General features: G+C 40.3%; 2 protein-coding genes across 3 annotated transcripts in view; both read right to left on the bottom strand.

The window, feature by feature from the left end:
• Positions 1-1,965: 1,965 nt before the first annotated feature.
• Positions 1,966-11,641, bottom strand: LOC140271283 (tumor necrosis factor receptor superfamily member 14-like). Its single transcript, XM_072366428.1, has 6 exons — positions 11,473-11,641; positions 11,271-11,366; positions 9,141-9,266; positions 8,888-9,046; positions 8,683-8,767; positions 1,966-5,742 (listed from the first exon to the last, which is right to left on the bottom strand). The coding sequence occupies exons 1-6, from the start codon at positions 11,495-11,497 to the stop codon at positions 5,583-5,585; spliced, it is 651 nt and encodes a 216-aa protein (XP_072222529.1). The 5' UTR covers positions 11,498-11,641; the 3' UTR covers positions 1,966-5,582.
• Positions 11,642-12,999: 1,358 nt separating this feature from the next.
• Positions 13,000-23,955, bottom strand: part of LOC140271280 (tumor necrosis factor receptor superfamily member 5-like) — a 28,223-nt gene continuing 17,267 nt past the window's right edge. The window contains exons 10-12 of one of the 2 annotated variants that reach the window (XR_011907842.1): positions 21,682-21,732; positions 13,478-13,598; positions 13,000-13,378 (exon numbers count right to left, since the gene is read on the bottom strand). Coding sequence is in view for 1 of the 2 variants with exons in the window: in XM_072366424.1 (XP_072222525.1) it covers positions 21,707-21,732 (26 nt within the window). In the remaining variant the exon portion in view is untranslated. Of the gene's footprint in view, positions 13,599-21,681; positions 21,733-23,955 lie in introns of both variants that reach the window. The other variant, XM_072366424.1, reaches the window with a different exon arrangement.

Raw genomic sequence — 23,955 nt, 5'->3', positions numbered from 1 at the left:
TGATGTGGCGGCAATAGCAGTCGTCGAAGTTTCTTGAAGTTTTTCTGTCAAATGAAGTGATGCCTTCAACCACAAGAGGTCAGGAGTGCGCACTTTTACAGAGGTGTAAAATGAACGGTAGGTTCATGCACGACAGCAGCATTTTTGTGCTCTACAGATCTTAATCAACAGTGTAAAGTCACAGCAGAAGAGATGAGAGAGTAGATGAAATCAACACAAAAGTAAATAAGTGGTTAAAAAAAAACACAACGCAATCTAAAGGAATACAGTCAGTGTTTAAATATGTGTGATAGTAGCTACTCTTTCAGAAAAAATAATCCCAGAAAAACCACAGATGAACAATATGGACGTCTTTATTCAGGTTATAAAATCAAAGCATGATGACACAACAACAAAGAGGCATCATAAAGCCCATCAATAACACATGTGTGACAATAAGGCCACAGATGGTTTGACTGAAGCATCGTGGAATCAGCTGGAGTGAAATCAAATTGAATTAAATGAGAAAAATACTTGATCTATTCCAAAAGGAAATTAAATCGTCAGTTTGGGATCACAACAAGATTATTTTCTTTGCACCTGTTTGTACCTACTTCATACATTTTTGCATATATTGTTATATATTGTATGGAGTTGAAATATCTGCCTCACAAACTACTCGTCAGGTGAATTCAGATGAATTCAGCAGCTCTGCTTTTCTTCTGGTGGAGCATGGCCTCCTTTTGTCCAGTCTTTCCCACGTCAGGCCTTCAGGATCAGGAGATCATTTATGTCTATAGCTGTTGGACAGCAACTAGACTTGTGTAAACGCTGGGCTCCGTGTTTATTTCTAATTAAAGGTAATCCATATGTGTTAAATGTAAAGGTCAGAGTGTCAGAAAGGGAATATTCTCCCTTTGTTAGTAGACAGCTCTGGTGTGAGTCACAAATGACCTTTTAAAGGCAGCAGATACAGACTCTCTCTCCTCATCCCTCCATTTATCTGTCGCATTTAATACAAGCGACCATTGCAACTCCTCAGCCATCTTCACCCCACCGTTGGACTCACTCAGCACTGCCCTCAATTGGTCATATTTCACCGATCGAACAGAGTACATCTCCCTGGGACACACAAGATCCAAACCACACACCAACACATGTGGGGTCCCTCTGGGTTTGGCCCCATCCTCTTCATCTACCTTCTTGGCCAAGTCTCCACCTTTATCATTGTTCTGTCATCATCAGCATCGTCATCCCTCGTGTCTCCACTCACCATCTGTCTGGATATGAAGGTGTAGATCGAGCACAACTTCCTCAAACTAAATAGCTCCAAAATTGAAGCCCCTCACCAGACCCCGTCATCATCTGTAACCAGCATCTCCTTCACTGGTCACAATAGCCCCCTCTCCGTCAGTCACCAACCTTGGTGGAAAAATTGACCCCCACAACACCTTTGAATCCCATGTAAATCACCTCTGCAATATCTCCTTCCTCCACCTCTGTAACATCACCAGACTCTGCAAAACCACAGACTTCTTTCAATAAATCTGTGGTGAGGATGCAGGGGACGTTGTCTTCCGACAACGCCTTCTCATTTCACAGGTAAAGGTGTCCCAGCACAGTGGAACATCACTCAAGAGTTTCATAAATCACTCCTGAAGGATTTTCATTTGCCTTATTCGCGTTTCTTCAAAGAAAGACACTAAGCATATTGTTACTCTGGATGACATTACCCTGCACGATTGTAAGGAACCTTGGGCGTAAGTTGCGTCCTTAATTTGCATGTAAAACTAGTTTTCAGGATCGCATTCTTTCATTACCAAATATTGGCAAAAATCGGGACCATCCTATCAAAGTGATGCATAAAAAGTAGCCCTTGCTTTTATTTTCTTCCTGGATTACCAGGATGTCCCAAAAAGTCTCCAGCTGATCCACAATCCTGCAGCTGCCATCGATAAAGAAGGACACACAGAACGCAGGTGGATGCAGAACATTTTTTAAATCATTTTTTAATAACACTTCCAAAAACAGAATCAGAAAAAGTGACAATATATCAAGGATCCAGTAAATGAAAACCAACAAGCAGGAAATACATTTTAAATGGCCCTAATGCATACTGTAAGTGTTGTTGTGCTTGTGTTAAAATACCTATATTTCATGTTGTTAAATAGTTTAGATGAAAGTGGCTGAATAAGTAGTTAAGTTAAAATATGGGTTAATCATATGCATATGCATTAGTGTATTTGGCCTGGAACGGATGTTTTTAGTGCTTCTGTGCTACTACAGTAGACTTATTGCTATACTGCTGAGCAAGACCCGACATGTACCAAGAATCTCTGTTCACAAAAAGCTGCCAAACTAAGTACTTTTAGCAGTGGTTGTGTGTTTTGTTTATGCTCACACAGCGCAACACTTGTCACTTTATTTACTTCATGTCAAATCAGATCAAATCAAATTTCATTTATATGGCACCTTTCGTACTTAAAAAGCAACACAAAGTGCCTCACAGAGGCTAAAAAAACAAAAACAATGAAAAAGCAAATAAACCTTCCAATCCCCATAAATACCCAAAGAGACAGAAACATACAGACACAAACACACAAAGACACAAGCTCAGCCCCACTGCACCTCAGACAGAGACATGGCCGGGCCCCGAGACCTAAGGCAAGGTAAAAGCCACCCTTGGGGGCCGACCACACTGAGAGGGCTCCCAGCCCACGACTACAGGGAGCGCCGCCACAGAGACAGCCCCGACCCGGGCAGAAAAGAGGCCCCCCACCAAGGTGCAGAGTCCTCCAGCCACCCGGGCCAGAGCAGTCCACAGGACAGCACCCCCCTCAGTGGACCAAACGCAGCTCCCAGTGTGGTGGGCCCCCATGAGGAAGCACTGGAGCTAAAAACTAAAGCAGTAAAATAAGATAAAAAGGTGTAAAATTAACAAGATAGATAAAATGATTTTCAGCTCGTGAAATTAAACCATGTAGTCAAAACAGATAACTAAAACATGTAGTTAAAACATATAATTCAAATAATATAGAACAAAAATTAAATATGATAAAAAGTTTGATTAAAAGGAATGAAGGAAATCAGTAAAATCAAATAAAAGCCTGATTTAAAAAAGGTGAGTCTACAGCCTCTTTTTAAAAATATCAACAGTCTCTGCGGCCACACACCAACACGATGGAGCACGTGGTCATAAGTGTTAAAAGCCCAGAGCCGGAAGACCTCAGGGTCCGTGAGGGCTGATATGAAAAAAGTAAGTCCGATAAATAAGAAGGCCCAAGATCATTAAGAATCTAAAAACGAGTTAAAAAAAACAATAACTTACAATTGATCCTGAAGCGTACGAGGAGCCAGTGGAGCGATTTTAAAACTGGTGGAATGTGCTCCCGCCCTCTGGTCCTCGTGCGGCTGAATTCTCCAAAAGGTTTCATTATTATTAAACTTAATATTATCATCAAGTTTTTGTTTGTTAAAAGATCAGTGGTGGAGAAGAGGAATTTTGGTTTGCTTTTATGGTCAGAGATTGTTTTGGGTTTTTTTTAAATGGGAAATTCTGTTTGATTGCATTATTGTAGCTTTTGAGTTGTTGTGATGGTGAACTGTTAAGTTTTAAATTTTCTCCATCTCCTTTCAGCACTCCTGCAGTTTGGATGTTGATGTTTATGTTTAGCTACAGATTTTTATCTCCGGCTTTATTTTAGATTGAAATATTTTAATAAAAGATTAAAACATTTGTTCAGAGGATTCTAAAAACACCATAACTTGTTAAGATATAAAGGTTAAAGATATAGCAAAGTTATGACGTGTGAATAACGAACCAAACAATGTTATTTTTCTGTGTTGAACACGGAATACAATAAGAAACAGCTGAAGCATTGGTTAATAGTTGCATTATTTCATATAAAGGTCACATGTCATATGCAAGTCGTCGACTTCATTTTGGGTTTAACTATTCAGTACTACGGACCACTAGGGGGCCATGTGGCTCCATAAGCTGATTAGTCATTTACTAATTACTTCTTTCGTATCCTTCCACGTACGATCATGAAAAAGGTATAAAAATGCAGCTTGTGATATCACTGAGAACATGAAAGAACTTGTACAAAAAAATAAAGCACATTTAATACAGTTTCAAGATTCAGCTAAAAAGTGATTCTGGGTGAGATCCTTCTGAGAGCTCCATGCTGCGACTGGCTCTGAGTCAGAGTCAGAGTCAGGGCAAACTGTCACCATTGTTTACTTTGACCCAGATAAGGCCGGAAGGATCCTGTTCGGGTTTTCCCCAATGCATTTACCTAAATTTATGGCACAGGTCTGTGGAAAGAGGGGCTGAGAAACTTCCCCAAAATGCTTTCATGGACAAAGGTTGTTGTAAATGTCTCTTCTTTGATATAGAAACCCCCCATCTGGTATTTCCACACTGACCCTCCCCACAAAAGAATGTTGCAGTCATTTAAAGTCATTTAAACAAACGAAGAAAAGCATATGATGCAGTGGGTGACGAAGTTCTGAGGCTGTTCAATTCATAAACTGAAGAAGATGATTTTGATGGTTTTAGTGCGCAGGAGGAAGATGAAGAAGGCGATCAATGACTTTTCCTGGTCTTTTTTTGCTTCTTACCAGCCGTGTTACAGGCACTGTTTGAATAAAAAAGCATTTACGCCGTATTTGTGCATTACCGATAGGTGTTTAAGTTAAAACCATCGATGTTACAGGCACTGTTCGAAAAAAAGCATTTACGCCACATTTGTCCGTTATGGATAGGTTTTTAAGCTAAAACCATCAATGTTACAGGCACTGTTCGGGGAAAAAAGCATTTACTTCATATTTGTATGTTACTCATTAGTGTTTAAGTTAAAACTATTGATGTTACAGGCACTGTTCAGAAGAAAAAAAAAGCATTTGCAGCATGTATTTGTTTATGCTACCATACGCATTCAATTAAAAGTTTTAAAATCCTCACATGTAACATCTTTCTGTGTAAATATCTATTCAAATGTGGAATAGATAGGCTTATAAACCGGTGCGCTTTATACAAGCACAAAATGGATTTTCTTTTTAAAATGAGAGGGAGCGGCTTATATTCAGGTGCGCGCTATAGTCCGTAATTTACGGTAAGTATGATAAGTATGCGTGTTCTTAAACTTAGATGAGTGTGTGAGTTTATGTATGCATTGATTTTATTATGTAAAGCACTTTGTGCTGCTTTTGTATAAAAAGTGCTATATAAATAAAGTTTGATTTGATGTATAGTTTGTTGTACGCTGACATATTTGTATTACTTTACAATGACAGACGAAATAAATGCGAGTTAAAGAGGACCTAATCCGTGTCAGTTGTAGAGAGAGCTACACTTACAAATGTCTACTCTATTAGCCGAAAGGAATGTGGATACAGACAGATTTTCTAAATCAAAATTCAAATTTCTTGCCAGAGACAGCAATAAGCTGCCTCTGAAATTCTTATTTTCCACGCTTGCCTAAAACCCAGAAGGGAGATGTTAGCAAGTTAAAAAACAAACAAAATAAATAGGTATGTCATCCAATTTAATTAGATTAGAGTCAATTAATTTGAGTTTAATTTTACACTAAATAAAAGAGTTAGTCACACAAGCACAAACCTTTTATAAAAAGTCCCATAATTGTACAAAAGCAAAGACTGCATGGTAATGTTAAGATAAAATGGTTTCTTGAAGCGCTGCCACAGACAACGTCACTGCTCGAGCTTCCTTCTTTGACCTTTTTCTGGATTTTAGAGCATCTGTTAAAGAAGAAAGAGACATTTCTTGTTCATTGTTATGCAATTCTAACGAAGACTCGTGTAAGGCAGGGTGAGGGAATACTGCACCGCTGTAAAGAACCTGTGGTGCCGTTACACTGCAAAATTTAGAGACAATAAGTCATGAAAACAAGTTAAATCAAGTTCTAAAGTCATAACTCGTGGTGTCATTTCAGAATGAAAATCATTGCAGTGGAATCATAGTCTTTTTCTCTCCTGGGCTTCTGTTTCACTCAACACTGTGCAGAAGTCACTGGTTTCCATGTGAATAATTTAGCAGCAACTGATAGTTCAAAGGCTGTTTACACCCTCATGTGTAGCATTCAACCAGAACAGGATGCTACTTACCTCTCTTGACATAAACCGGAACCTGAATTCTGTCTGCACCACATAGTTATGAAACCACTCTGGTTGATCAACATGCTAAGTTTAGCAGATTCGGGTTCCTTTGATGTCTTCTGTTTCTGTGCTTGTTTTAGACTGTTTGACTTTAGACTGCATGCACTCCTGCTCCTGCAGCTTCTCTCCAGCTGCACAGTCCAGCAGTTTTGCAGTTTTCTTGAGTTTTTCCAAAGGGCCCCTGCTCAAATAACACATGCCACACAGAGGTGACTCATCGCCCTATGAGTGTGTGTTTACACACATCAAGGCAGCATTGCAGAATCAGCTGAGTGATGATAATGTTCTTGGTTAGTTGTGCAATATCACCATGACGTTTTTCGGTGCACACCGTTTGCTGCTGTTACTTGTTACCTTGCAGTAATTAGCTCTGCTGTGCATTAGAGACCTAAACAGACCCAAACTTCACATGGCTTTAATGTGGATAACCTGAGGTAGGTATTATCAAAACCTCTTACTTTAAGTCCCACTTAACAACTGCTCTGGTCCGAGTGGTGTCTCAAAGGATCATTAAATGTATCCTTAAAAAATTTAAGGTGACTTAACGTATTTCCCATTTCTGTTTCCAGCAACATTTGAACTTTTATGTCAAAGTGGTTCCAACTTCACTCTCAAAAGTTACTAAATGTAAAACAGTTGACTGTTTTATTGTTTGCTCAGGAGGGCAACAAAACGGTGCGATCCGTTTCTGTGCAAACTTTGCATATTACATTTGCTTGCGCTTGATCAGTTGCGGAAAATCCAAACCAATTACATACAATGGAGGTGGAATTTTTTTTAGCGACCAACTCCTCTGTTTGCCTTTCAGCCATCGCTCTCCATGCAGCTACCGCTACACACACAAACAAGGAGGCGGGTAAGAAAGCGCGTCGCTGCCCGTAATTCGCTGTGATTGGTCGGTCAGGTTCATGACGTAATACGTCTGGTGCGTCGGTGCATCAGCATAGAACTGATAATTATAGAATGTGCCCGAGACGATCCCACGATCTCTGCAGTTTGACAGATCGTTACGGATCATCTTCACGTTGCAATCGTTCACGATTTAATATCGTCATATCGCCCACCCCTACGTGGAGAGAACTTTTGTTTGTTAACTTTCATAGCTGCACACATCCTCAGCCATAGTTACTGAGGAGAGCGCTTAGGATTTTCATAGCCTGTTCTTTTGCTCTGTCCTAATCCTGCCTTGCCTTGCTGTGCTAACAAAATAAACCTCTTTGCTTTTGAACTGACCCTGCATCAGTGTCCTGAGTCCGTGACACACTGGGGGATAGAATAAATACATAAAATTGCATCTCTTTTGTGTGGGCGTGATAAGCATAAGTGCTTGTAGAGCCGGTTCAGTGTCACAGCACCATGTGTATACAGGTGCGGCACGGTCCATACAGAGACCGCATCACCCAGTTTAATCTTGTAAATAGAACCTTCAGCCCGAATTCAGTTTTCCCTCTGTTGATGTAAACGACGGGAGGAAGGAGAGCGGCGGCTCCTTCCCGACCCAGGACCTCCTGACCCGCCGGAATAGAACGGCACCCTCTCAGCGTAAGAAAACAAAGAAATTCTTTGTAAAATCAGATGTTCAGAAGCAGCGAGCCCCCCATATAGTCAGAATTAAAGTGGTATTTATTTAATTTGAGCACCCATCTCGTGCCTCTCTCTCATTACAAACTAAACTACTTCGGCTCACTATTTTGCAGGGGAAATTACGAGTCGGACTCCGATTTAGAAGTTGATTCATGAAATAAACAGAGTTTCAGAGACAATTCAGGCTGACTGTGGAGGGTTTGCCCGATCTGAGCATCTGATTGGCAGTAGCAGTATGGTTGGTTGCGTTTCTCTAATGTAGTCCTGCAGATCTGGAGCTACCAGCTGTTTATTCCTCAAATAGAAATCATATACCCGTTAGAGTTACATTCCCATGTGTATGTTTTTGAGAATCAATTAACTGTAATCTTACAATATTGCTCCTTTAACTAACCGACTTTAAAGATAATGGTTAAATAATTGATTTTCTCTCAGTTTCTTAATATTTATGTCAATCTAGTACTTTCAGTGTGGTTGTGATGTCAGGCATCAGCATAGATTCAACACTCCTGTGTGACATTTAAATTTTGTTTTAGCCTGACTTAACAGTCTAAAATATCATCAGGAAAAGAATCACTGAGAGGATGGAGCGTTTTCTTTTCAGTTCAGTTTTTTTCAGGTACTTGTGGCCTTTATTTGACAGTAGATGGCAGAAGGAGTGGGGAAAACATGCAGCAAACCACTGCCTCTGTACATGGGAGGCCAGCTTAACCAGTTGAGCGATCGCGGCTCAAACATTCCTTCTTTGAAACATTTCAAACCTAAATTCTGAACATAAACTGCTCTCCAGCTGTGACTGGAAAGCAAGCAAACACAGCGAATGAAGACATAACGTGACTTTAAAAGTAAAAGGGACAACAGCAAAAACTGTGACAGTTCGGTTCAGTTACTGGAGGAAAGATGTCGTTTGGTGAGGACATAATTCTCAGAATGACTTACTCAGTCCAGGGAGTGCAGTTAACACCATCTGTGGAAAAATGGCCTGGCTGACAGGCTTCACACACTGTGTCGTTTCTGGAGGTTCCTGGAAAAAAAAAAAGAAGAAAAACTGACAAATTCTTACAAGAACCCACATTTCCGTGAAACCAACAAATCTATCAGCCTGGAAAATCCTTTGAAATACTCTGATGTTAAATGTTCTCACCAGGTTCTTTTATCCTCTGTCCTGCTGCACAGCCTGAATGCTTCTCTGCCCAACTACATCCCATATTATCTGCCAAAGCCTTGCAGAAATATCCACTTAAAACGTCACAGACTGTGTCAGATGTCGTTGTGCACGTCTGCTTGGCAAAGAGACCTTGGTCTAAAAAAAAAGAAAAATCAGGAATTATTCCACTGAATGCAATTTTCAGTTTGTTAAAGGCGAGTTTGATTGAGCGCCTTCCATGTGACGGTACCTGAGGCACACGAAGTGCAGGAGAAACACTTTCTCAGACCATTGGGTTTGTTCATGAAGGTCCCCGGCTCACAGCTGCTGCACTTTGTTCCGTACTGCACCGTGCAGTCTCTGCTGACAAACGTCCCTGTTCGACACAGCACAGTGATCCCGTCAGTGTCCCAAGTGCCTCTGACACCAGATCATCTTTTCCCAAACGCGTTAAAAAGCAGGGGGGTGGATCATTCCCAACAAACATGCTGTGACAGCTGCGTTTTAACAGTCAGTTTCACTCCCTTTCAATCAAAAAAACAACATGAATAATAACAAAAATCCCATTCGTTCTGTAGTTAACTCGTTCTCTCCAGGAGACGACTTCAGACTAACAACTACGACTTTAAGATGAAGAGATCAGATTTATTTGTCCTCCGCTTTTAACCCATCCTGGTGGGAACCTGTTGAACACACACATGCACAGGGTCACACACTCATAGAGGCAGATGCCATACGCTGGAGCGGTGGACAGCCAATCACAGCACCCGGCCCTGGCAAAGAGGTGGACTGACACCCCTCCAGCTGTCAGTTTATGAGGCAGGTTATTGGACGACTCCCATTCTCTAACCAATCAATCGTGTTTTTGGACAGTGGGAGGAAGCCGGAGTACCAGGAGAGAACCCACACGCCTATATTTAGGTCTTACGTAAATCATATTTCATACCATAATATTGTGTTTCGTACATATTTGATATTACTTTCTTTTTTTTTTTTGTACAATTATTTAAGTTCTTCTCTTATTTCATAAGCTAATTCAATATACATTTTCCTGTGTTTGGTCCTCGCTCTCATACAAATGTCCCTGCTGAGGGACTAACAAAGGATTGGTCTTTTCTATTCTACTTTCCATAATTCCATATCTCCTCCTGGCTTTAAAAAAATCAGCTCTGTCGATGATGATGTTCAGAGTGAACTGTTTCCTCTGCTGCTTTGGGTGAATCATAAATCAAGACAAAAACATCCATCTAATTACTGTCATTTCATCCATTTGACTGTCCTACGAGTGGAAAGATGAGAAAACAGCAACAAGCGGATAAAGACTTTTGATGAGGGAAGTCTTATACGATTTTACAGAGGGCGTTGCTTCTGGGAAACGTTACGCCGGGTTTTTTTTCTCTTCTTCCTCCTCTTAGTCCGACATTCAACGTGGTGCAGACTAAATGAGCACGCGAGACGGGGAAAACAGCAAGGTGCTAAATAGAAAACAAAGGTGTGGTTTCAATATTAACAGCCCGAAGAGGATGTTGCATAGAGATATTCACAGATGAGGTAAGCGTGAATTTGCTCTCTGTTATTTCCATCATTTCACTGTGACTGTAAAGTTATTTGAACTGAGTCACTGAGTAACAACCAAAATTTCAGTGCGGAACACAAGAACACAAGGGAAAGTCTGAATGGAGGAGAGGAAATGTTAAATTAGTCTGAAGAGTAACTTCAATAAAAAAAAAATGATAATAATGTGGCTTAAGAATGGAAACAAATGAGTTTTTTGGGAGATATTCAACAACCTGAGGAACCACATAGGACAAATAATTCATGTATTTTGTGAAATCTGCAAATGCCATTTGGCAATATGAGTTTTTTCTTTGCTCACTGAAATATGTCTGGAATTTATTAGATTGATTCTGCAGCTATTTAGGAATTTAGTCAAAGTTAAAAAAAAAAAAAAAAAAAAAAAGGAGTGAGACTGGAAACTCTTGTAAAAACGAATTCTAATTATTGTTTTAAAGTTTTTGTCATTATTATAAAATACAATTTCTGTATATTCCTCAGATTTGTTATCTCTTTTTTTAACATTTGAAGATAAGATAAGTAAACCAACTCAACTTGAGCGCCATCATTACGACACTTTATTTCTGACCGTTTTAAGTATTTAATATAGCTGGGACAGAGATTCTGGTTATAGGATGAGTGTTTCCATCAAGGCACGTTTTCAGTGTGTGTTACACGAGGAGGACACTCCTGGGAACTTTAATGGAGATTAGTGTGAAAAACAAACTGATGTTTGTTTTTTTTAAAAAGGGAATTTATTTCTTTATAGCAAAATGGCGGATGGTTTCGTTTTCTTCCGTTCCAAACCCTCAACGCTCATACGCACCTTCGTTACACAACGGGCAGCACTGTCCATCACTTAAAGTATACTCTATGGGCCGACAGCACATCCCAAGTGTGATGAAGTACACAACCGGAATCACTGAAAAGCACAACAGAAAAACACACGTTCGTTGAGGAAGACGAGCTCAACGACAGCATCCGTAAGAAGTCACATTCTTGTCAGCTGGCTGCGGCGCGGCACTTACCAAAGACAAGCAACGTGGAAACCATGTTAATTCGTATATCATATATACATATTCGCTATAACGTTCCGTTGTAGGGTATTTGAGCCATTATCTGTTAATTTTGTTAAAAAGTATTTTAATGTCCCTATTGAAAGCTACCCAGCAAATGTTGCTGAGTCGGCAGAACAAAAAGGTGGAATGTTGCCAGTTTCACTATTACGTTAGAACTCAGGCTTCGGAGAATGAATCAAACTGATCTTGTGACTAAATACTAAAATAGGCTGTAGCTTCATATCAACCAAGTAGATCTACTCTATATAAGCACATACCCTTCTCTGCATCCATTTACTCTCACAGTCCATTTACCGTTTTAATTGAACAAGCATCCAAAGATACCATCACAGTTGATGTTGAACTTACCTTCCTCCTCACATCTTAAATCTGCGAGGGACAAGCCACTCGGTCATCGCATACATCTTATATGGACCACAGTGATGAAGAATGAAGCCGTGAGTCAATGAAAATACACTTTTAAGGTGCCCCCCTGAGACTGACTGAGAGACTCAGAGCTAAGTGATTTTATTTACAAAGGTGACAGAGATGTGCACTGTGACTGGTTCAGTTGTCTGTACAGCGACGGTTCTGACAGGGAGAAGCACGTTAGGTGTTGTCTGTGGAAGCTTGAAACTTGGATCGACGTCGCTGGCTTTTCCTGGTGGTGGTTGCTTGAAGCTGGTGTCTGGAATACATTCCAGGTCTCTCTGTGAAGCACACAATGAAGACCTAAAGGAAGCACTTAGCATAGGACACTTGATCGGAACCGAAGGTTAACCAACAACGTACTGTGTGTGAACAACCATCCGGTGGGAACCTGGAGCTTAAATACCAGAGCCAGCTCAATGAGTCTCAGGCAGAGACACACAAGAGAAAGCAGACACTCAGTCCAAAAATACACATAAACACACACAGACAGAAAATAACACCGTGACACCCCTGAACTCACTCTCTATCTAAGATATGAAAGCTGAAAGTTAGTTTCTGGAAATCAAAGTCAAAACACAACACATTAAGTTTACCTGTAAAATGTTTATTTGATTAAAAAACATATTATAAGATTGCATTTACTGTTCTATCAATTTATCCAGTGGCGTAGTAGTACTCACGGTAGTAGGTGCACTATTTCTACCACATTTATTTAATTATTTATTTATTTAAAAAGCAGCCTCTCTAGCAAAGACTTGTGTTTGAATCTATGACGAGAGTATGGAAGAGAAACAGGCAAACTGGGCAAGTGACATTTGAACATCGCAACATATTTTCTGCTGCTTGAGATCAGGGAGCAAATATTAGTGTGAAATTTAGCTTCAGCTAAGACAACCGTCAAGTGAAGGGAGTTGAGGCAGAGAAAGTATTTGCCTTCTTATGTAAAATAACGACATACAAATGAGAGCGATGCACAGAAGAAGAGATATGTGATAAATGGAAAAAATACGGGAAAATAAGCGGGTATAGTCTGTATACCAGCATATACGCTACACTACACAACTGTATACGTCTCTTTAATGGAGCAAAATGAAGATGGACAATTTAACAACATGCAGTAGTTTACTTATAGTTTGTTTTGGTAATAAGAATTCAAATTGAATCTAGTGCAGCACAAGGCAGGGGTGTTGGGAGACATCTTTTTTCTTTACGGTATGTTAAGAGTATGAAATGTCTTAAAGAATATGTTACACGAGTCCAGTATTCTGCTACTATCAGACAGCTTCTGCTGAAACTGAGACAGCTGATGAGGATAAAATTGTAGGCTGGAGATGTTAATCTTTTTGTGACCAACGCCCTCCCAGTTCCATCTCTGTCATGCGGTCTCACCTTATCTCTTCCTTTGTCGCGACAGTCCATCCGGCTCCTCTCACTTCTCCTTTTTCTATCAGCACCAGAAACACAGAATCAAATGATTCTGAATCAAATGAACTAGGGCTTGCATCGATTCTCAACATTTACATAATGCCAAAACACTGTTTACGGATGGTGAAATCTCCGTGGAGTCCGTTAAAGTGAATATGGGGGAGTCTTATCAGCATTCCTCTGTCCACCTTCGTTTCCTTCCTTTTTCTGCTCTCTTCTTTGTATCCCCCTCAATCCTCCTAGAGTGAAAAAACACACTTGTTTGTTCAGCAGACAAGCAGCTCAGACAGAGTTTAATTAACAACCATCGCTGTCATATCTGATCTCCTATCGTTGTTTGCTTTCGTCATTGTGCCTCGCTATCATGCCGTGGTCAAAACTGCTCTACCACAAACCCTATCTGTATCATCTCTCCTGGTGTTTGTTTCAAGCAGAGCATGCATGTTAACAAACTGTACTGCTGCACGCACACTGCTGAAGTGCATTAGCAACATGCACAAAGCTGTGCACTACATGTGAGGCGAGACAGACAGACAGACTTTTTGTGGCCACTTCAGTTCGTATTTTGAACTAAAACGCATATTTAATATTGTGAATAGTTACAAAATAACTGTCCCCTTTTCTGTTGTTTAATCATCCCTTGCTGCCAGCTTGTTTAAACTTCCATGCTAGATTATACTGAAGCAAAAATTAACAGTACCAGGGCAGATGCCCCAGTAAAAACGGTTTAGTGTTGCCTTTGCAGAAAGGAGACTGAACTTGAACTGAGAGGAAGTGTATGATACAGATTTGTTTGTGCGTCTTTTTTTCTCATGTACAGAAACTGTCTTGAGGTTTTTTTTTTAAATTCTTTCTGCAGTTCTTTAGTTTCCTTTCTGTTTTTCACCCTGCTGACTGCCACCCTGGGCATAAAGAAAACGCTGAGTTGGAAAATTTACTAACTCTGATGCAGTGAGTAGCTTCTCATTTCTTAAACAACCATGTCGGAAGACACATCCTGTGGTCCTGGAAAAGATGTTCATCAATTTCGGAAGGGTCAAATTATCAGCATGAATTTCACACATGGATTGTCCCCCACAGAGTCCAGACTTTAACCCCATTGAGAATCTTTGGGATCCGGTCTGACTCTCCCATCATAACTGCAAGATCTTGGCAAAAACTAATTCAACTCTGGACAGAAATAAATGTTGTAACATTGCAGAAGCTTATCAGAGCTAAAGGTGGTCTCATTAAATATCATAAAACTTTTATTTTTAGACAAGGACGCTTATCTTGAAATTAAAAAAAGCACCCAATCGGTGATAATTCACGGACCTGGCAACTCTGGCTACCGGAAGTGATGTTATGACAGAAAGAAGGCGGTCCTTAATCAGACACTCCAGAATATGCCGTGTTTTTATTTAGCGATGTATTTTCAATTTTCATCAGAAACCTGGAAGACTAAAGCTCCAACTGTGTGAAGTCGTTCGCAAACTCAAACGAGTTAAATTTAAGAGAAAACAGATGTGTAACACATCCTACCGAAGGCTGGATTTATAGTTATCGCTGTCGATCTGTGCTATGACCCATCAGCAAATAATACCACGCGTATTTTTAAGACAATTCAGTTTTCCGCTTGCAAAAGACAGTTTAAAAAATTTTATGCAATGTAGACGGGAAATGACGTGTGAGCGTTCAAACATCTAACCGCAGGTTGGATGTCGCGACAGTGGAAATTACCCCATCAAAGTACGCTAATATACATATTTATGCAGGCAAACAAAATCTAACTGATTAAATATAAATAATTCTCATGATTTATACTGTTAAACGGCTTAGAAAAGCAACTAAAATCCTTAAATGTTCGGCACATTTTTTGAGACAGTGGGAGTACAGTTACACAATAATAGCAAAAATTATTAGTAATATTGCAACGTGTTTCTAAAAACTTACTAAAACAAAAAATATCTCAAAACTCTTCACCCCTACAGCAATGGGGGAAAAGGTCTGGGTCTTACGGGGTTAATTGGTTAACACTCAATAATTCACGCTTATTTAAAACAGCGTTACGGGACTAGCTCATGTTCACGAAGCCAGCCTTCATCCTATGTTCTCATTCTGACATAAATTATCTTAGTTGAGGACGCATAAAACTGGTCCAGTGTTATTTGAGGAAAAAGAAGCATTAACTGTGATAAAGTGGAGAACATTACTACTCACCGCTTTTTGAACCACGAAAGTCTCACAGCTGTTTTGGAACTCCAGTGTTTTGAAAATCTGAGATAATTTGGAGGTTGAGGGCGTGTTTCCCGTTGTGCGCTTGCGCAAAGAGCAAGCCCTAGGATAGCCTGTCCTCAACTGGACAGAAGGAGGCGCAGAGGCACGAGTCACAGGGACTAAAACCACCAACTGTCTGCTTGAAATGGCGACGCGTTATATGCAGCAGTTACACAGTAAACAAGGCCAGTCTGCATGCAATAAAAAAAGGTTAAAGTTTTACTATTACCTTTGTGCTTATACAGAGTTGATACACTCCTCTTAAAAGGGAACAAGCATTAACGTCACGATGTGAAGGGTTAAAACGTGCTTACACAAGAGTCAAAACAGTTGGGGATGAAGCCTATAGTGTAAAATTACCAGACACAGTAAATCAAATAAATCAATCAATAAAATAAAATACAAAAATGTTCAGGGAGAAAGGGAGGAATTTTGCCATCTGATTGGAACAGAGAAGGGGTACAGGCTGATACCAAAAGAGGCCAATCAGGGAAAGTCAATTCTAAACCAGGCCTCTCACCAACTTTTGGACCAATGATATTTACATCATGTTTGTGTGGCAGTATGAAAGTTTACTTAGCTAAAGAGCGGTGGCCTTTTTCTGATCAGACCGCCTGGCAGAGAAAGGTCCACAGCACTGTGTAACTTGAACCTTCAACCAATTTATAAATTCTTAACTAGACTGGGAGTTTGTATATCTCTCAGATAAACGAACACGGCAACAGGCGGAGTCAGAAACCGAAAGAACATAAATAAACCACATGCATCACGTTCATCCCATAAAAATGTGATCTCTCATACGATTTTTCAACCTTTGTACTTTTCTAATGAACCTGATGAGGCACTGGTTCATAAATAAGAAAGAAGAAAAAACCTGCTGGCAGAACACATTAAAGACAGTGTTAAAAGAAAAGTGTTGAAATCATGAACACAAACCAAGAGAGTAAAGTTAATTAGAAATCCAACACTTAGCGGTTCATTAAACATGTTTGGAGTTTGGAGGTTAAAAATACCCACTCTGACAGACATCTCTGGTTTAAAGACGGGCGGGGCATGGGGTAAGTTACCACAACCAGACTGTGCTCCTGAAATCTCTCCATCCCTATGTTAATGATACTCAGTTGTACTTATCTATGAAACCAATCAGTTGGTCAGACTACAAGCATGTCTCAAAGACACGAAGAGCTGAATGACTCAGAATTGTTTGCTTCTAAATTCAGACAAAACTGAAGTTGAAACTGTCCAGTTATAGACTTACTCTAGATAGTATTTCCTACTACAGTGAGGAACCTCTGAGTTATTTTTGACCAGGATCTGTCCTTTGACTCACATATAAATCAGGTTTCCAGGACTGCCTTCGTTCACCTTCGTAATATTGTTCAAATCAGGAACATTTTGGCTACGTTTACTGCTCAAATCCGATTTTTTTGTTTGACTGTTCACATTACCTCTTTAAATATGGGTTGTCTACGGATTGCTGTGTGAACAGCTCACGCTCCTAAAGTGACCCGCATGCGCAGTTGAACATTGATGACATCACGCCCATAGACCACGCCATGATGGTGTTTACAGAAGTGACCATGGCAACGGCAACGTACTGCAGGACTGTATGGCTAAATGCTAAAAATCAGGGCTCTCAAGTTTCACGAGACACATGCATTTCAGCAAGTTCTCATGCTCACACGCCACACATGGTATTTCTCACGCTGAAAAAAAAGAAAAATCTATATTATATAAATTCCTCTGGCGTGCCGCTATCGCTACGGAAATGGCAGGAAACAATCTCCCATGAGTATGAGCAGAGCAACACTAACAACACCACTAATAATAACATAAATAATCCCTTCTGATGTGGCATTGGAGCCAGGAGTGGTGGGATCAGGTTGTGGCTGGTTACTCTGAGGAATACCTTTCATCACATTTGTCAGTGCCTCTCCCTGAGACTTTCAAGAGGATTAAAAAAAGAAAAAATCTGATACGTATCCGATTCAGTATCACATTTAAAAGTGGCCTGATTCCGATTCGAAAATGTCAGATTCAATGCGACTTGTGCTGCCAAAAGCAAATTGGATATAGCTCACATATGAGCGAAAAAAATCAGATTCAGGTCACTCGCAACTGCAGTCTGAACGTAGCCTTTGTCTCAGAGTAATGCGGAAAAACGGCTCCCTCCATTTGTTACTTCAAGACTGGACTACTGTAATTCTTTATTATTGGGCTGTCCCACAAATTCTCTGAAAAGCCTCCAGCTGATCCAAAATGTTGCTGCCAGAGTTATGATGAGAACAAACAGAGAAGATCACATTTTTCCAGTTTTGGCTTCTCTTGATTGGCTTCCTGTTAAATTCAGAATAGAATTTAAACATTTTCTCCTCACATATATAGCTCTTAATGACCAAGCTCCATCGTATCATATCTTAAAGTTCTCATAGTTGGATATTTTCCCAACAGAGCACTTTGCTCCCAGACTGCAGGTTTTCTTGTGGTTCCCAGAGTTTCTAAAAGTAGAATGGGAGGTAGAGCCTTCAGCTATCAGGCCCCTCTCTGTGGAACCAGCTACCAGTTTGGGTTCAGGAAGCAGACACCTTCTCTACCTTTAAGATTAGGCTTAAATCTCTCCTTTTTGATAAAGCTTACAGTCAGGGATGGCTCAGGTGACCCTTAAGGGGGCCTCCCATGATGCACCTCTCCTCCCTCTGCTCTGTTTACTCTTCATGTACATATGACATTATTGTTGTCATTAACTTGTGTTTCTCTTTCTCAGCAGGTGTCCCTGGCCTGGTGTTACGGTGCTTGTTGTCCTCTCTTTCCTGCCCTCTTGACCACCAGGGGGTTGGATTGAAGTGAAGTTTCGGTGCAATCTGTTGGTTTCTTTAGCTTTGCTTTCTTTAGATTTGACTAATTGTATTGAATTTATTTGATTGTATTTGATTGTAATTGGCTTGAATTGGACTGTATCTTTGAGGTGCCCCTGAGATGACAATTGTTGTGATTTGGCACTTTATAAATAAAACTGAATTGAATTGAATTATGTGAGCAATGACATAAACTCTAAATTTTTGATTAGCTCAGCTACATAGCATACATAATTCCACTTTCTGTTAGATAAGTCTCAGGTCTATCCATTTTCTATACAGCCACTTTTTGGATCAATTTTAGAATGACCAATTAAGATGATTTTTTTGGAGGTGAGAGTAAGTCACACTGGCACAGGTAGAACATGTAAACTCTCTGCAGAGAGGCCAAAGTAGAGATTTCACCAGGAACCTTCTCGAAGTGAGGTGACAGAGCTAACCATCATGTAGCCTGTTGCAGGTCTAAAGAATGTTAATGATACTTATTACTGCACTGTAGATTGGCTCAATAAGAACATGGTTTTACTGTGTAGTTTTACTTTCATACAGAATACATCAAAATCACTCAAAAATGAATTTGAAGTTTATAGTGAAACTGGACAAGATGAACAGGAACTTTTTATAAAAATAACTAATTCATTAAAGCAAAATGAATATACAATGTTTATTTTTCAGTTTGTTTTTTCCTCTGTAAACTTGAACTATGTCATGTCTCGATGTTTTTATTCTGAAAATAAAGGCAGACAAAAAGTTTTTGGTCTCTTTCTTGTTCTGTTTCAGTCTCTTTAAAAAAAAACCACACAAACAGAAAATAAAGGAAAAAAAAGTTTGCTTTGTTAAAGAAAATAACCTCATAGACTAAAATTCCATAAACGTGGTTGCAGTTATGAGTTACTTTGTGGGTGGAAGCATCAAAGAATGCCTTCTGTTCACTGTCGTGACTGCAAGACGATGAAGCCTTTGCAAGTGTGCAGCCGACAAAGTGCACGAAAAGATCTTTCACAAGAGCAACAGCTCACGTGATCGGTTTGAGCAACTTGGATTATTGCCTTCAGCAAGTGGAACATGACTGAATCTCGGTGATTGTACACACCCAACATGTTTATCTGGGGGAACACCCAGCCTCTCTTTTCTAAGAAGGAAAGTTTGTGGCCACCAGAACCTCTTCTGTTTTCAGGTCATTGGAAGTCCATCCAAGTTTGGTTCACTCAAGCAGTCCTTACATTTAGGACAGTTCACCAACTGTCCCATCCACATGAGGGAAAATCAGCTCCTTTTTCAAGGCACCTGCGCTGTTCAATTCTGTGCCTAAAGCCAAATGTTGTCTCCAGCACCAAATGCCTCATTTTACTCGGTTTATACCTTTTTGTGGCATCTGGCTCTGGGATAGTGTGGGTTTGGCACAGGGCCTTGGTTCTCTTATACATATCTATGATATGTGTGTGTTGGCCCTTCAGTCTCTGTGGAGTCTTTCAGTTACAGATAGATTATTGGATCGTAATTAACATGCCCAGCAAGTGTCTGAAAGTTGCACAAGCTCACCTGATACAAATCCAGACTTGCACTGAGCCTCTATGAACATATGAATATTGACTAAGGTCTGGCTGAGGAAAGAATATACACAACCCAACAAGTTGAAAACCTCCACACCCTCTGAAACAGCCCTGCAGGTATGGCACAACAACAGGTTTAGTTCCTGAGCATAACAACGGACATAGACATAGACTCAGGAGTCTTCTAAAATGTGTCTGTACACGTCCTCCAGCAGACCAACTCATAACAGCTGCACCATACATTGCCCATCCACAGCTGACCTAACTCTTTTGGCTCATAACGTTGCTAAACCTCGACCAGCCTGATGCACCCTTTACTCTTCAACAGGATAAATCTGATCGATCAATCAGTAGGACTCATTAGACTATGTGACCTTCTGAGGTTTTCTTAAGGCTACTCAGCTGTTTAGTCTCAATCCCTCGAGTTCCCTTCACATTGTAGAAATGTGGAAATGCTCTTACTTTCACTATCAAACATAGCTGTGAGTTCTACTGTTGTTGCGGATCTGCTGCTGAAGCTCATTTGCAAAGGACAAATTCAAATGACTCAATCTCTGTAAGGCCCAAGAAATGCTTACTTCCCTCCCCATGACACAAACAGCCAGCTGCTGTGACTCCCTCTGTGCATCCCTTGCCTGATCAGCTATAATAGCACAGATTTTGGACTCTCTCGTCTCAGTGGTGACTTCCTATGTGCTACACAAATGATGATGAGATATAGGTAGCATTTGATGGAGGATTATATTTCTTTCTCAAACTCCTTCAAAACTGCCTTTATTCGTGCCATCTTCACCTTCAATACTGCCACGTAAAGGAAGACCATGTCTCCCTAACATAGAGGTGACTGCAACAATCCTTCCTTCTCCCTGCTATCTCGTTTGTATTTGCAGTTGCTTTCATCTGTACAATGTTCCCACATCTGATAGTTTCCTTCTAGCTTTTCAAAGCAATAACACTGTCCTGGCGTGTCTGTGCCATCTCATGTTTGCCAATTTTGACCAAGGCTTTTTTTTCAGTTTTTGCAACCACTGCTGCCAAAGCGGTCACATTTGATGTTTTTTTTACACGAGTACCAAAAAGCAGCATTCTGATCCACTGAATATTCCAATCAAATGTGCTTTTCAACTCAGCTGCGATGAAATGCTCTGTTCTGCACACCAAGACTACCTTGTGGGCAGCTCATCAGTTTCACCTGTCTGGGGCCTGTGTTCGTCACCCAAATCTCTCCAGATACATCTTTATTTTCCTTGTTTTGGTCTGTTTGTTCTCCCTCCAGATATATTTTCTTCAGCTCTGTCTCTGGAGCTTCACTTTCTCTCTGGCTCAAACAGTTTGCCTGATGACCCTGTTCTCCCGCAACCTCTTCTTCTGCCTGACCCTTTGAAATAAGTTCACACTGAATTATTAAAAAGGACTAATTTATTTCTTTTTATTTCCAAGTGTCAAAGTGTAGTTACGATTTGTTAAAACAGTCTAATTAGAACATCATTATAGTAATTCAAACCACTTTAAAATGGTACTAAATCCCCTTTTTTGTGAGGATTCAGGTTATTTGCTCATACAGTGGTGCTTTACACATTCTAATGTTGTCTCCTCTTCCAAGATAAATCATTTTTATTACTCTATTCCAAACGAATCTGTGGATAAATCCTTCTTACCTCAGCAGTGGTTCATGCTCTCCTCTCACATCCATTCCCCCTGTTCTCTGTCTGGATAGGATGATAAGAGAGTTGGAGACATAATTATTAGACTTATTATATTTTTTTACTAGTGAACAAACACAGAGAGCTTATATTTTCAGAGCAAAAACAAGAATAACAGAACACACAACATTTACTACAGGTGACCCACTACAGTTTATCAATAATAAGCGACTCTTTGCTGTTAATTAGCGAGAGTGATGATGACTTACTTTCGCTTTCAAAAATCTCTGTATATCCATCTCACTCACAGACTCGCGTGACAGATAATACGTTTCAGTCTCATACAAATATTCCGTGTCAGAATCGATTCGGCTTCTGGTGTCGTGCAAAGATAGTTATTCCCGATAGAAATGAAGTACTACTTCGAGCCAACAGCTGGACTTGTAATGTGACGGCAGCCACTTCCTGCAATAGGTCTGTCGAAGCAGGCTCCGGTGACTAGAGAATGTCTAATGTCTGACACAAGTGCAAGTGATGCATGAGCAAATATTACACGTAAACAAGCTCAGTCTGCATACCTCTGCAAACAGAAATGAAAAAGCCGGAAGCGCTTCATTTTTAAAATAAGACGCATATCAATAATAAATCGGAGCCTTACATTTGGTCAAAATGTTACACATAATGCGCTCGTTTTGCAGTTTTTTGCTTTACAAGGGGAGCACCTGGATGAACCGATAAGAGATCATTAATCAGCCTGCCTGAGGCTGGTCTGGTCTGATTGGACCTTATCGTTTTAAGGACGATTTAGTTCAAATTCTGAAGAACTGCCCTTGACATTTCAACCGCCAATGAAATGAGCTTTTCGATTATATTTGTTGTCAGAAAAGTTCACCCAAAATCCCAGAACACTGAGTAATAATTCTTTGGTAATAATCGGAGATGGTTTGTTTCTTCGGGGCACCGCCCCCATCATTACGGCCACTTCCCGTTAAACATAAATACATTATGTAACATTATTATGTAATTAAAACCGATTACAATACAAAATGCCTGATAGGTAGTCTGTGAGCATTCATTGAGAAGTGCTGCTGTTGGTTTATGACTTACCGTATAATATGTTCCATGGCCAGGGGCGCCAGGTCAATGGAAGGAGTATAGTATATGTCCTCAATTTCTGCTCTGTCAAGATTCCATGCTGCGTCCATGGCCGATCAATACTATTTTAAGTTCTTTGTCGAATGTGATTGATTCTCGAAACCTCTCATTAAAAATATCACACCCCTGGTATCCAAATGCGAGGGCAAGTTAACCCAAAGGACCTAAAGCTTTTGATCGCTTTATTTATGATTTGCCAGACATTTTAACGGTAATTTGTGATGTTAAGCTTATCAAATTAGAGTAACTGTAATACCAAAATATGTGTTTATTTTGTTTGTTGGCTCTCTTTTTCACGGTAGTACATTTCGTTTTCAGTATGAACATCTCTGTGGATGGACTTTACACTCAAATACAGCGGTGTGCATGTGTGAGGAACACTACAGTGAGATCTATATACCCTGCTTTGGGGAGATGTTTGCCCTTGACATCTATTATCCATCTTCTGAGAAGTTCAGGGGCACACAGATGGTGTTAGCTGTCTTCAAATTTTGCTGTTTGACTGCAGACAACAAGCTTCTTCTTCCTGACAATTATTCCTTTTCCAATAAGGGCAAAATCATGCTTTTTGGATCCCAGTAAGAAGTGATACCCTTTGCTGGTCTGAAAGAGGACATTTCATCACAGACTGTTTGTGACTTAGTGCCACCTCAGTTCTTCACGTGAGGGATGTTTTTGAGGGAAGGTTGTATAGAGGATTTGTCCCACACAAAATAATATCAACATAGATGTATGGACATGATTTTTCCCAGTTGTCCCAATAGGAAACTTTGAATACAAATCAGTCCATGACAGGGACAGTAAAACCATCAACGTACCATCAGTTGTCACCGAGCACAGGACCAGCTCAAACTTCCAGGATATTCCGTCTTCCTGCTTCCTCGTCGGTGATAAATCCAACCGTCCACTGATCAAAATATGAACTGAAATGTATCCTGGTCCAAGTTTGCAGTCAGTGGTTGCGTTTCCACAAAGTAAAAAAAAAAAAATAATAATGGAGCCTCGAGATTCTTGATGCCTGTGATGGACTGGCGACCTGTCCAGGGTGTACCCCGCCTTTCGCACGATGACTGCTGGGATAGGCTCCAGCCCCCCCGTGTCCTGACCGACGGATTGACGGTATAGAAAATGGAT

Source organism: Leuresthes tenuis, unplaced genomic scaffold, assembly GCF_036924035.1.
Source record: "Leuresthes tenuis unplaced genomic scaffold, fLeuTen1.0.hap1 SCAF_16, whole genome shotgun sequence".
In the NCBI taxonomy this organism is placed as follows: Eukaryota; Metazoa; Chordata; class Actinopteri; order Atheriniformes; family Atherinopsidae; genus Leuresthes; species Leuresthes tenuis.
This window is presented reverse-complemented; position numbering and strand designations above follow the sequence as displayed.